Source organism: Anopheles aquasalis, chromosome 2, assembly GCF_943734665.1.
Source record: "Anopheles aquasalis chromosome 2, idAnoAquaMG_Q_19, whole genome shotgun sequence".
In the NCBI taxonomy this organism is placed as follows: Eukaryota; Metazoa; Arthropoda; class Insecta; order Diptera; family Culicidae; genus Anopheles; species Anopheles aquasalis.
Window position 1 is genome coordinate 38,692,501 of NC_064877.1, and position 15,000 is coordinate 38,707,500.

General features: G+C 48.6%; 1 protein-coding gene across 2 annotated transcripts in view; it reads right to left on the reverse strand.

Moving 5' to 3' along the window:
- Positions 1–13,428, reverse strand: part of LOC126573083 (uncharacterized) — a 183,749-nt gene extending 170,321 nt beyond the window's left edge. For both annotated transcript variants that reach the window (XM_050232927.1, XM_050232926.1), the window contains exons 1-2: positions 13,124–13,428; positions 1–2,443 (exon numbers count right to left, since the gene is read on the reverse strand). The exon at positions 1–2,443 is cut by the window's left edge and continues 1,614 nt beyond it. In XM_050232927.1, coding sequence (XP_050088884.1) covers positions 1–2,387 — 2,387 coding nt within the window. In that variant the 5' untranslated portion in view covers positions 2,388–2,443; positions 13,124–13,428. The remainder of the gene's footprint in view (positions 2,444–13,123) is intronic.
- Positions 13,429–15,000: the final 1,572 nt, after the last annotated feature.

Consider the following 15,000-nt stretch of genomic DNA (forward strand, 5'->3'; position numbering starts at 1 on the left):
CTCAGTGGCAAATCGTCATCATTTTCCGTCGAGGAGCGATCCTGTTGAGAGGGAATAGCCACTCGTGAGGCTACTTTTACGTCCTCCTTCCGCAAACCGGTGTCCACCCGCGGTGGATCTTGAGAGTTTTGAGATTCTGACGAGATCTTCTGTTGGATGGTGACTTCCGAAGGTGCCGGTACCGGTTCCTGCTGCTTGGTGCTAATCGACAATACGCTGCCAGCTGCCTCCTTGGCCGGTGCCTTCGTTGAATCGGTCGCTATTTTCGGCTTACTGGACCCTTCCGCCGCAGCCGTTGACGATTTAGGTTTCGGTTTGCTGGAGCTCCCTTTAACTTTCGCCGCCTTGGCAGGTTTCGCTTCACCGCAGGCATCATCGCCACCGCCACCGCCGCCACCGGATGCCTTTGGCTTTTTGACGTGCTTCCGCTTTGCTGACGGTGGCGGTGCTGGTTGCTCCTTGAACGTGACCTCTTTCTTTTCCACCGCGAAAGCGGTCCCTTTCCGCTTTTCGCCAGCTTCCTTCGAGGGCGGCGCCTTCGTGGCGTTCGCTCCACTCGAGTTCTTCTTGAGGGCCGGTTTACGTGGTGCCGGTTTCGGGTCACTGTCGCCTCCTTTCGGTAGCTTCTTCACACCACCACCACTAGACGGGCCCGATACGGTGTGCGACTTAGCGGAAGGATCCTTCTTATCATCCTCCTCCCGTGGAGTGTCCTTCTTCGTGTCACCGATGGCCACCGTATCGCTATCTTCTTCCTGCTCCAGTGCTTTCACGATGCTATCGATCTGAATCTGGACGGCCTCGTTCTTCTCCTCCGGATCGTCCGGCTCCACGGAGCTGCTCCGTCCGGCGCATGCCATCCCAGCCAAGGGTGAAGTTTCAAAAGTTACTTGTTTCGATCCTTCAGTGGCAGCCACCGGTTTTCGATCTTCGACCGACGCTTGGGGCTTGGGAACAGCCGCCACCGATGTACCGATGGTGGCACCTTTTTTCGATTGCTGCCCAGACTGTTGTTTCCCTTCGCCGGACGCTGTCGCAGCCGATTTCTTGCTCGATTTGCCGGACGATGACGAGCCTCCCTTTGGAGGCGCTTTCGCCGCCGGTTTACCACCACCTTCCCCGGTGCCCTTTTGACCCCCCTTTGGGGTCGCCTTCGATCCGGTCGAGTCTCCGGTCGGGCCCTCTTTCGACGATTTGCCACCCTTGGCCGGTGTTGATTTCTCCTCCACGGAGTCGAGCTTTAGTGTGACTGACTTTTTTGTTTTTCCAACGGTTTGGGCAGGTTTATCCTGCTGTCCTTCCGATGTGGCCGATGTCCCTGAGGCATCCTCCGATGTAACGGAAGATTTCCGTCCTCCGTTGCCCGTGTTGCCCGTGGACGACGAACCGGCGGCCAGCTGCGATTCGCTGTACTTGGCCTGGCTGACGGTCGTGCGTGATTTCGTCTTGACCATCTCGCTAATCGACGGGTTAACGGACTCGTCCGTCGTCCTCAGGTAGGCAGCATCGATTTGATGCAGAGTTTTGTCCGAAATGCCGAGATTCTTGAGCTCCTTTTGGATCTTTTTCTCCTTCTCGCGCAACCGATCGGCCGCCGGGGCTGGAACGCCTGCTTCCGTTGCACCGGCCACAGTGCCGGTTTCTAATGAAGGATTAATGGCAGCAGCAGCACCAGCTGTCGATTGCTTTCGCTTTTCCGCCTGAGAGTTGCCCTTTTTCGCGGTACTTCCGCTCGATGTCGCTTTCGCAGCAGCAGCTGAGGATGGCTTTTTCTTCGTTTCACCCGACTTGCCGGACGCACTCGAAGGAGCCGATGAGCCGCTGTTCGAATCGGCTTTAGAAGCCTTAGTGGCGCCCTTTGAGCTCTTACTTGCCGGCGTTGGTTTGCTCGGTGTAACGCTTTCGACTGCCGGTCCATCGTTCGATCCGGACTGCTGTTCCGACGGTCCACTGGTCACACTTTTCGCGCCAGCACTGGACGCGACCGACGATGGTTTTGATTTGCTCGATTGCACCGGAACACTTGCCGCGGCACCAGCACTGGTGGATTGAAGTTTTTCCGACGGTTTTCCACCACCCGAACCGCTGACACCGGCCGCAGTGTTTGGCGTTGCGCTTGGCAGCGATTCCACCGACGAACCGACCGACGTGAGATCTTTGGCTTTTGCTTGAAGACGTTTTACGGGTTTCTTGGAGCTAGAGCTAGACGATGGTGCAGAGATGGTAGTGGCAGCAGCAGCTGGAGTCGAAGCGGGTGCCGTGACCACTGCGCTTCCAGCTGCCGCCATTGCTTCAGTTGCTTTCTGCGTCGATTCTCCGGTCCCATCTCCACTCGCAGCGGTGCTCTGCTTCCTTCCTTCCGCCGGTTGTTGCTTTTTGGGCTTCATCGTAGAAGTGGTTCTCCTTCGCAGGACTCGCGAAAGGACGAATCGTTGGAATCGATCTGCGATTGCACAAAGAGAGAGCGACAGAGAAGAGAGAAGAAGAACGGGAACGAAATTATAGAGAAATTCGATTTGGGCCATAACTAGTTTCAGTGATTGATTGTTTCTTTGGTTGCCGGTTTGGTCGGTTTTTGTTTTACCGTTTTCATGGCAGCATCACGGGCAGCCGGTCGCGCAGGGGCAACTTGCAGAAACACACAAGTCACACGCAGCACGTGCCTTTCGATATGACAACATGCCATGAATAACAATTGATCTTTCGGCGTTTTTCGAGAGTGGAGCACCAGAGAATGGAGAACCAAAATGGGAAGTATTTTACGCCACCGTACGATCTCCTCTGCAGCGATTTATTTATTTACAGAATTCAGTTGGCGGAATAGACATTTTGTCCTTTGCATTTCATTCCATTTTGGGTTCGAAAAATGACAAACCATTTTCGAACTATTTATTTGATGTGTTTAGTTGGCTTCGACGGTCAGATATGTGTATAGATATGAGCAAAGTAATGAGCGTTTACTAAGTATTTGCGCCACATCTTCGCACACGAAACCCTCCATTAACGACACCGACTGGTCACATACGAGCTGCGTGTTGTGATCCGATGCTCATCCGCTGCGATTAGCAGTGAAGCTTATCAAACATAGCGCCACCATAACACCTCCGCTCCGCCACAAGATGCCACTCTTGAGTAAGCTCCCCCACTACCCAACATTCCGAGGTTGGCGCTCGCGATGATAAGCAGCCCAATTAAACGCCCAATCATTGCTACCTTACCCTCGGCACGCCTGTAGCCGGCAGTAGGTGGAAAGGGGTGGCAATGGGGCGCGAGCGAAGGGGGTAGGGGCATAAGTAGCAGCCAGTAGCCCCAGCGCCAAGGCTTTCGGAATTTGATTAATGAATGATTTATGAGAATGTGGTGAAAAATCACTGCGAGTAGGGTTGTGATAAAATTTGGCTGATTAATTTTTGATTTGCTATACCCACGGTCCGCGGTACCACGGTGAGGGAACACGGTCGGAACTAGCACACGGCAACGCGGTAATTGCTGATAACGAAGGTGGGCGGGCGTGAGGGTGCTTTGATGGAACATTTCAAACATAATGCGATAAAGTTCGTCTTATGGTGGGCAAGGTATGGTCGTGGTTGGATTATGATCAAGAAATTTGTTCGCTTTTTTTTGGAGAAGCGCCTGAGCAAGCATGATAGTTAATGGAACAGTTTCGATGGTTTCAAAGAAGAAAAAATATAAGAAAATTCTAATATCAAAGTACATGTAATATGTACATTTTCTTACTACTATTCACAGACAATTATATAAAGTCAGTTGAGGTCATATAAACGCTCAATCTGTTCATTATAAATGCCATTATCAGTCTGCTCAAACCTTGAAAAAATATCAGCAAGGACACCAACATTTTTTTGCAAAAACATGATACAACTCTTATTATTAGCCACCAGAAAATGAATCATCAGTAAAACTTCTTAATTTGAATTTATTTCGACAAGTTTATGCCAATTTATATTCGAAATCCTTGGTGCTCCCATTTGTTTATTGGTTCCGATGACTTTTCTAGGAGCAATCGCTCATTATGTTTCATTTCGTTTGTCAAACCAAACTTAAGTTCAATTTTGTGGAATCACACTTGTCGCGTAAGGATAGCGATTAATAAATTAACCTTGTGTAACAATTATTCCCCGCACTGTTTACGCCGATTAAACATAACGATTGAAAAATGCAAAAATGTGTTCACAATTCATAAGGACACACACGATCTGGCATAAAATGTGCACGACCACTTACCACGATACACGCTAGAAGCGTCCTCACATTGCACACTGCACACCGGAAGCCATCGGGTCGCATAGGCCCCACGCTTCGGAACGCAACAATCAACCTTCAAAACAACAACGGCACTCCGGCCCGGTACACCAGCCCGGAGACCAACAGGAGCGATAATTAAAACCGCAACAAGATCATTAATAGCGCGATACAGGTAATTATTCAATTTTGTGCATTTTGTACACAAACGCACGCATAATCGGTACGGCAGGGACCTTTACTGGCCGGCAGGCACAGACTGAGGACTGCCGGCACCAGCGGATGGGCTTCCGCTCGTCGAACGACGCGTGCTTCGCTCGACGCCGCGACGTCGATGTATGCAAATATGTTATTGTGGAACGCTATCACACTGCCGGTGTGGAGAGCCGCACACAGCCTCAGTCAGTCCGTGATCGGAACCGCAGGAATTTTCCATCTTCCCTCCACCCTCCCCCCCCCCCCCTCCAAATAAATTGGCCCCTTTGGCGCCGCCTACACACAGACACAATGTTTCCGCGTCTGCTGCAGCCGCTATTGAACCATTTTCACACGCCTTTCCCCACCCACACACACCAGCCGCGTCGAGCAGATGGAACGGAAAATTCACGGAAAGCTCATGCAGCGCGGGAACCCCTCCCAAATGGTGATACCGACGATTTGGAGTTGATAGCGCAAACGAACAGTGGAGGTCAATTGCAAAATGATTTGATTAGGAATCGTTTCCACGTTGGGGCCCCTTTTTGCTAGACTAACTTTCTATTATTAGCTGGAATGCGATAAAAATTCGTTAGGTGCGGCATTGGCATTTGATTTATGCAAGTTTAATTCGTTACAAGAGGAGCACGGTTTCGGCAGCTAATTGTCGATTGATTGAATGGGTATTCAATTCAGGTAAATATGCAAATAAACCACCACAGGGAGCCGCACTAGGAAACCGATACGTACGGTTTTGTTTCTCAATTACAGCCCATCATCGATCATCGATCGCCGTCAATGCGAATTGGTTGGATTAGCCGAAACATTTGCTATTCATTATCCTCGCTATTGCTATGGTATGCGCTCACCGTATAGGGTACATGGATAACGAGTCTTTTGTATTGAAAACAATCCATGAAAGTCGATAAATGATTGTGAACAAAGATACAAATTTGCATTACATTCGAAATGATTCACCAGATTGTTGGTATGGTGCATTTGTAAACTTCGAAGTAACTAAACGATAAGCAAACACTTAATTCAATTCGAATCCCATTGAGCGGTCAGCAGATCTGGATGCAGTGGATTTCCATTTGTAGATTAATCCCTTTCTTAGATACAAAACCGAAACAAAACAAATCCACACGGCCAATAGCGTCTGTTTACCGGTAAATCTATCCTAATGGCTTTCGGTATTCGGATTCAAGCTTCGGAACGGCACACTCTCAACTACCGCCGTGCAGCGAGACGAATAATTGATCGAGCAATTGCGCAAATTACCAACCGAACGCGCTCTGTGTTGTGTGCCACCGTTCCAGAGGATAATTTCCCACTAAGAACCCATCGTGAATATCGTTCCTCCCTATCGGTAGGTCGCGGTGCAACGGAAGCGACTCCTAAAGTCGCTCATTTCCAAACCACCACCGCCACCAGGCCACATGATGATGAGGTGCATGGTCGTGTCGGCTGGCTGCACTGATAGCGTTATGTTTATTGAATAAATATGCACGTGACTCATGTTTGCGCCCTCCAAACACACTAGTGCCACGTGTGTGCGTCGTACGCCGCATAATGGTACGCGTCCCGCTGCCGCCAGCTATGCTGCTGGCTGTTTTCGGTGGAAGCCGGTCGGATTACTCCATTCCGGCGGCATTGGCTTGTGGACCCCGCATGCTCGCTTGAAAATGTTGCAATCATCGGACGCACCGAACATACAATCGGTTACCGGGGGCGGTTCGATTGGACTCAAATGTGGATTGTTTGTTGATCGTCCGGGTGCATCTCGGAACCATCGTTTCGTTTGCTGAAACTTCGCGGCTATAAAGAATTGAACCTTTGATTGGAGGTGGTTCGATCAACTTGATTATATGGTTTACGGGTTACTGCATTTCACCGTAAAAAGATAGCAATGGTTCTGCGTTAAACACACTACAAGGCGCATAGTATCATCGATCAGAGCATTGTTTCCGTCCGTAAATATCTTGAAAACCATTTGACTATACGAATCGTTCAAACACAAACAAAGACAGCACATTTCAATATTCCACAATGCTCACAAACTATCAAATTTCCTTTGAGGTTGCAGAAAGCCTTTTGATACACTAGCACTCTTCGCGAAATGTCCCTCTTCCTCTCATCATTCTCCATACCATTCACTTTACGCAAAACATCACCTACACGGCTTGCGACGCACATGAATCACAATGTGTTGTACATTTCATAAATCGAAAATGCTCAAAGCATTATGCTGTTGAATTATTTACTATCTTTTCCTCTCGCGGTACATCAAGCGCTCGTCACCTTTGGAGCTGCTGCTGCTGCTGGTGTGTCCTCAAAATTGCGCTCGCTTAACGTTAATGTCTTTGAGCCTCATTTTCACAGCCGATAGCCTCCCTCACGAGGGCCGACGGATGAAAGGCATTGATCGACAACAACAACGGCCAAAAAATGCAGAAAAGCCGAAGAAGCATGTTTTTGCATGTTTCTTGTGAACCGATTTCCTGGAATCGACTACCTCCTTCCGCGTACGCTCTCGCTTGTCTTCGTCTTTTTGTCGTAAACGCCATCCGATGGTAAAGCCCACCCCAGAGGCATTCCCCAGGACAAGACAAGGCAGATCTCTCGGGCCATTGTCTCGGGGCCAGCAAACATCAAAGTCCGCCAGCCAGTAAGACCTAGCTGTGTGCTGTGCCCGGTGGAGTGGAATGCCTTGTGGTTCACGAAGAGCGCGAAGCAAGGGCGCTTTAAGTGCGAGCCCCATATTCACCAACTGCTGCCACGCCATTATCACTAGAACCTGGCGCATCTTTTCTTCCATTCTTTGGCCGATGCTGATGAAGATGGTGAAGATGCTGCCGATGATGATGATGATGATGATGATGGTGAAGGCAGTGGCAAGCTCTAGGTTGTGTACAGTGTTTACCACAGCGCACCACAGCCACCACCATCAATCGGTGCGGCGAATGAATACAATAAGCTACATTTCCGTTTACGAGCCAATTGGAGGTTTCTGTTCGCCGCCACAGAAAACAGCAACACAACACAACCAACGCCATATTCGTCTCCATCAATCCATCCATCCATCTGTGTGTCTGTCCCAAAATCCCAACCCACCCAACTGACCAACCCGGCATCAATAGCCGGCAAGTGCGGTGGAATGTGGTAAAAGCAATTGGTTTTATTTTGCCAAGCTTTGTTTGGATGGCTTTGTGGCAGCAGCAGCAGCAGCAGCAGCAGCAGCAACAACAACATCAACGGCACACATTGCAGGCGAGCGGTAATCCCACGGATTCGCGGTGCGACTTCAAGACTGACGTCCTCATGACTCATCCACAAAGGAAACGCCGCGGAACGCCGTACAACTGCTTGCACTTCCTTTGTCCTGACATCCTTTTCTCACGGATTCTTCCCACTTCTTCGTGGCCATTATGCATCCAATTTGCACACGCAAATGCCACGAAACACGAGACGACGCGCTGGTTTTTGGCGTGTTAAGGAATTTTCTGGCTGCACGTACCAGGTTCCAGTTCCGGAGCGTAGCGCAGAAGCACCATCGGAGCACAATGCGTTTGACACAACAACAACAACAAAAAGAAAGGCTTTGGGAACACACGACGGCGGTTGCATGGAGAATTTATGAAACAACTCCTTGTTGAGACTCCATGTTCCTGTGTGTTCCGGGAAAGGGTTGTGCTTGTGTGTTTGGGGTCAATGTTATGACCACACGCACTGCAATTCATAAAACTGATATTCAGACGCCGTGTATTGTCTGTACCGAAGGACAGCTGGTTGAAGAGGCAATTTCCATTGCATGCCTGTGGAAATGACTAGTGCGTACACAACCTGTCCGTTAATGTATGCACGAGACGAACAGCACTAGTTGCATGTTCTGTAGAGCACATCATTCTTTCGACAATTATTCGGTGGAATGATTAAATTAATGAAGAAATGGCTTTTAAAGAGACAGATGATCTTGGATTGCATTTTTGGAAACCATGCCAGAAAGTCCGCGAGTTGGTCTGAAGTTGTTCTTCAGTTGGAGGAATAAAAAGGAACTCCTCCTTTTTTAAAGAAGTTTCCTTTCTGTTCAGGAAGAACTTTTTAATGAGACCTTATATTTATTAGCTCCTCTTGGAACTCACATCCACTGAAACTAGTTTCCATAGTGGATTCCCATTTCTAATGTTCAGTTTGTTCCCATTCCAAGAAGTCTCCTTCTGCAAAGTCCGAAAACCAACGACTCAACACGAACTCAGACACCCGATATGCTCCTTATTTCGGTTGATTATAATAAATCGTCCCGCATTATTTCTCGCCGTTAAGCAACTTCTCATGCCATCGTAATGTCCTGTAATGAGTGGACAACGACGTACGAAACGCAAGCTGCAAAGCAACTGGGAGAAAAGGTGAGTCCAAACTACGGTCCCGGACGGCCATTAACCTCCGGGGCCAGCCAGCCAGCCAGCCCAACCAGGATCAACAACAACTTAGCTAATTAAACTTCGACCAACCGCAGCCAGAAGGTCAGCGAGTGCAGGGCACTTTTCCAACTGCTTCTTGGTCTAATTTTCTTCGCTTCGCACCCGTTTCGCCTCTCTCTCTCTCTCTCTCTTGCGTAAGCCGGAGAAAGGACAATCAATAATTGACGGTAAATTTTCCAATCGCACCCCGTCCAATCCCCAAATTCGATTGCAGCCCACTTTGACCGCCCAATCGGCACGACGGCGTCAACGAAAGGAATGAAGTCGAGTTCGTTGACGTGCAAAGGTGTTGGGTTCGATGATTGCGACCCAAAAAAAAAGGCACTACGAGACGCTACAAAATAAAACATCAAACCATTTTGTCTGTTGCCCTCTTTTTTCCGCCGCCGTGTGCCACAAATCGGATAAATCATCATCGGGAGCGCCACTGGAGCAGCAACATTCCTTGAAGGCATGATAGGATACTGGTGGAATGGCAAGGTGGTGAATAAGAAGCGAGACCCAAAGGCCTAGAAAGAAAAAAACGGGGCCAATAAAACAGCCAGAATATCGACGAAATCGAGCCAGGCCGATACTAATGAATCGAAAAACTCCGGACAGAACGGCACTAGGACGCGGGGCGCGTTGGGCCGAGCCTACGGTCACCAACTTTTTCCATCAAATCGACTCTCTCGCGCACCCCGCACCAATCCGGTGCCGCTACTGTTGCAATCGATTTCCGCCACGACCATAAAGTTATTATCGGGTGTAATTTACTTCGATAATGCGAAAGGAAGGAACCGAATCCTCGAAACTTTTTTTTCTTCTTCTCCGTTTTATTTTCTCCCTCTTCGCTCGTCCTGTGGCCGCGTGGCACAACGAACGTAACGCTCACGATGATGCTCACGATGAAGGTGGCCGGGGATAGGCCGTGCTAGGCAGAGCCGGGTGCCGACTTCAAGAAAATTGATTCTCGGGACCCCTTGAAGCGACTTTTACGAGTGACCACAACACCCGAGACGCGGCAGCCACGACAATGTTCTAGTAGTGGATCCACTCCATATCCACAACAACACGCACCACCACAAGCACCACATTTGGCTGATGCGATAAAGCTGAAGGTTCTAAAATGAGCTCCTCCTATGCATCGAGCGACGTACGAACGAATCGAAATGCCCGTTTGAGTATCGGCGGGGGGAGCAGCATGATTTTTTATGCTGCCAGAATTCGGGTCACCGCGGCTACCGTCACCCGGCGAGGTGCTCCTCTTCGAAGAGCAACATTGGATTTGTTTGGGGATCCGAATTCCAGCCTGAGGCCAACCACCAAACGCGATCTCGGCGCCCTTGCGTACGAGAGCTTATGCAAGATGTTGGGACATTAACGTGTTGGGACAGTTTATAATTGGAGTAGCTACAGTGGAGGAGGCTCATAAATCAATGCAATCAATAATACTGTAGCGCAATTACAGAGAAGTTAAACACGATAAGTGATGGCTGAAAAGTGCAGCGATCCGAATACAAAACGAATTAATTCGGTAGAAAGCAGAAAATGTCTTTTGCGCCTTCGAGGGACCAATAACCAATTCCATGTTTGACGCCCCTAGACAGACGCCACCCACCGGGGGCGTAAATAGGTCAGACTCGTCACCGTATTTTTGGAGCACCCCTCCATCGACGACGCCCGACCTGAGACCTGCGCTAGACGAACGTCCCGTGTACTGTATCGCATCCGAAGATAACCTTCGGTGACAACCGTCGGTGTAAAAAAGGGTAACCCGATACACCCGGCGAGGGTTACGGGCCTCGCTGCCTTAGTTAACCATCAAACAGGTACCAAGACACCGTCACCGTTGTGTCGACCACCTCGCCGCGAGACCACGCGCGAACAACTGTCGCGTCTGGTTAACACGCGCGAATAACGCACTGGGTCCCAGCCCAGTTAATAATCTAAACATAGCTCGATGTCGTTGTCGTCTGCTTCCTCGTTTGCCTGTGAAGTGTTGTATCGGTTTTCGGTACAAGGAGCAACCTAATTTCCGCTGTAGGTTTTTCCCACATTTCATGCTGCTAAATGCCCCGCTGTGGTTATCTAATTATTAATGAAAAATCAATTCATAAGGATCGCTCGGTATGTTGGAGCAGCAGCATACTTATCATATTGCATATCGACAAACTCGGTTAAGCGGGATCAATATCGTTGAGCAATGAAATAGATTAGAGAGTGAAACCGGAGCGAACGCGATTAAGCGGCGTCAGAACTCCGTAATACTTCAGAGGTGCAGCACCGGCAATACACTGGCAACACTTCAATCGCTAGCCACAAGACCCGGGTGCAGGAAACGAAATTAAGAATCCGGATATAGAAATAAAGGATCTGCTACCATCTGTTACCTCCTGGCCACCGTTTCCATGCAATGAAAGGGGAAAAAGGAGATGGAACAAAACCGCTCGACTGCAGTCGCCACGAGAAGAACCACGAAGTGCAGCAAAACTGAAAAGCTAAACGACAGCGAGCGTCGTCGTCGTCGTCTAGCGGGGCACGAGAAATGGCCTCCAAAAACAACAACAAGTGAATCGTTTAGCAGCGGCGCACTTATGCCATCTCCTCCCCCCCCTGGGAAGGGGTGGCACAGACGGAGTGGCAGTGTATATGAGTAGCAAGCCACTTGCATTCGTCGTTGCTACTGCTGCTGCTGGTGCAGTGGTGCCCCCCTGTCGGTTAGATCGGTTCGATGGCGAGCGAGAGAAAGGAAAGGAAGCAAGTAGTCGCGCAATGGGGTCTTCTCCCCCCACCGGGGGGAAAACTTGTCCAATCGACGGTAGTCGCCCGTACGCTGATGATGAGTTCAGTTTTACTCTATTTTGCTTTCTACTGCGCGGTGGTGCCGATGGTGCTTGCCGGAGGAGCAAGAACGGAACGGTTACTCAAACGCGCCTTATTCGCGAAGCATCATCGCGTTTCAACACCTCGCGCGCGCGAGCCGGTGAGTCGCTTTGGAGATAAAGCAAAACGACACCCACCTCCCACCCCCCTCCTCTTCTCTCAAGCCGATATATTTTTTTTCAACTTTCGCGAGAATAGAATAAGAAGAAGTGGGACTGCAGTGGAAGGTGTGAATGAATGCGCCCGCCACATATCACCAGCTCACCTGGTGTCTGGTGCCGGCTGTAAAGGGGGCGAGGCATCGATGGCAGAGTGCACCGCATACGGAGAGCCACAAAGAGAAACAGAGAGAAAATGGAAGAGAGCGAGGGAGGCCGGTGGAGCGGGGTGCACCTCTTCAGGTGGCCTCTTGATGATGATAGCTACATTGAGCGGTGCAGTAGCTGCTACAGCCACAGCCGCTACATCAGCAGAAGCAGCAACTAGCTAGATAGTGAAGAGCAAATGCAAGTGTGTGAAGGGAGGAAAATGGAAAAATATGAAGCCAAATGAAATAAATATCCACCCTCTACGCGCAAGCTCTCTTTCTCTGTCGTCGGCACTGGAGGCATGCGCTACCGGCTTTAACCGGTTAGCTGCCGGTGCCACTCTCGGGCACGGCCACACTTCCAGAGCCATTTATGTTGAGTCCATTTCGTTCTATACCCCTGCGTGCAGACTCCCCTCCGTACACGCTCTGTTCGCTCTGTTCCATCGTCAGAATCAGATGGTAGCCTTCGATGAAGGTTGTAGCCCTTTTGCTGTAGTGCTAGCCCGAGATGCTCGCCCGCTCACGTCGCTTTTTATGCTTCACTCAATGCTACAGTTATGCTTCCCGTTTTTTCCTATTCATTTTTTATGCCCAATCCACATCCCTCCCGTGTGTTCCTAAATATTGATGAACTCGCATTTAGTTCAAGGTGAGTTCGGTGGTTGTGCGATGTATTGGATCCAGTGTTTCCAGTTTATTGGCCACCGGATAAAGCCACTTGTCACGTGTTTGGTTTGCGTGCAGGTTTGCCATTTACCGTTTGGGGTAGATACATTTACCGGTACATTGAGCAAAGTTATTATGTGTTTTTAATTGAAAAGACACATTGAAAAATGCTCAAAAATTTAGATAACATTTTTTGGGTGCTTTTAAAAAATAATTTTTGCTTAAAATTGCTGATCATCTTCAAAGATATGTACAAACACCTCCAGAGTGTATCTCGTGCAAGTTTCTCGTGCATTTGATAAATGATAACACATTTTATACTTTTGTTTTACTCTGTACCCACCTTACGTTCGCTGTACACCGTCTTCTATTCCCAGTGAAGCACTCGAGGCAGCCTAAGGGCTAAGTAGACGTAATCCGTTTGCAACATGCCCACCCGTTCCAACGGGGGTGTCGCGCGTTTGATGAGTTGCTTATTGATTGCTCAACAGATAACACCTATCCAGGATATGGCGCCATCTCGGATTCGTTCCACGTTCCGGCTTTTTGTTGTGCCGTGGCGCGGAAACAAACAAACTTTTCACCGCGGGAATTGAAAACAGAATTAAAAACAAATCACTTCACCCGACGCACTAAACGGAAACGAAACGCGAAACAAAACACAAAAATGTTTTCCGAAACCCGAAACCACACTGCGAACGCGAACAAATTGGCCCCGGAGCAGGACGCACCTCCGAGAGATTCTCGTATTTTATCGAGACACCGATTCGCTCGGTGCTTCTGCTTCTTGCTGGCGTCGTTTCTTTAGGGATGGAGATTATTGCAGGCAGCACTCCTTCTTTTGGATATTTTCACTGCTTCCCCGCTAAGCACGTTGAACGACACTTGCGGTTTTGCAATCTGGTACCGGTGGATTGAGGACACGCGACTCCACACTGGCTCGGAACTGCACTTATCGATATACCGCGGATGCTGGAGTTTCACACGAATCTTGCTGGATGGTGGGCAGCAGATGAACCGGATTGCATTTTTCTCATCAACCTACTCGATCTCAGCGAGCGCCTACTTTGCACGTTTCGTCGACGTCGTGGAAACATTATTGGAAACATTTTTACATGCGCTCGGAGAAGCCTGTCTGCACTGTTGCACTATTGCACTTGCAACTTTTGTTGAACAAATTAAGACGACGAAGAGGGTAACGCCTGTCACAGGAATATCAACGGTGATGGTTATTAATCTATATATTAGGTTGGATAATAAATCTTTTCATATTTTGGCAATATATTGGAGTCGCCTATCTCCATCGTTATCAATCACATTATGTCATATCATACCACGTTGTTTTATTTAATTTATCTTTTAATCACAACAAAACTGAATTTGGACCGCCCCTTTTTAGTACCTTTAGTACCTTGACAATAACGATATTGTTGTGTAAACTTTTTCCTCATCTGCATTTTTTTTTCGGAAATGATGCTCTTTTTTGATTTGAAAGGCTTGAGTTTGAAACTCAATTTCATGTATTGGAAGGCTGATTCAAGTTGAAATCCTTTCCTTGGTCTTGGTCAACGATCTTGGTCAACCGCTGTCGCTGTGACGTTACTTGCTGCTCTGAGATCAGTGCCCGGGATTTCCGTTTTCAGACATGTATGCCCATGTCCTCCAGATACATTTTAACTATTTGGATGCTTTTATTATTGGGTAATATGTAGTGCCAAGATCTTGTAGATACTGGAACGGCCATATTCCACACTCACAAAGTGGCACACGATAATCTTTTTGGCGGTGTCAGGATACCGTTTTTGAAATGCGCAAACCTCGGAAAGAAGTTGCTTCACTTTTTTCGCCATCACGATTAGAGTTCGACTGATAGGGCTTTCAAATTTTGTCTGACGACTCATGGGTAACTACTATTGATGCTGCATTTTTAGTTTCAGCAGTGCGATTGACGGTTTGCTCATGGAAAATCGGCAAAGTTTGTCTCTTTTTTTTTAATGCATATGTTAATCCTGATTCTGATTTCATGTACCCTGATTGAATCCTGATTTCATGTTTGGAACGATTGTAACACAAAGACTTTACCCAAAGCAAAGCAAAGCATAAAGGGATGTGATCTGCAGGAGGACAAATTGGTGTTATCGTGGGCACAGGGGAGAGTTCGGGGGATGATCGGAGGGATGCTGTTGAATGATTGAGGACAATCGAATCGGGGAAAGTTCC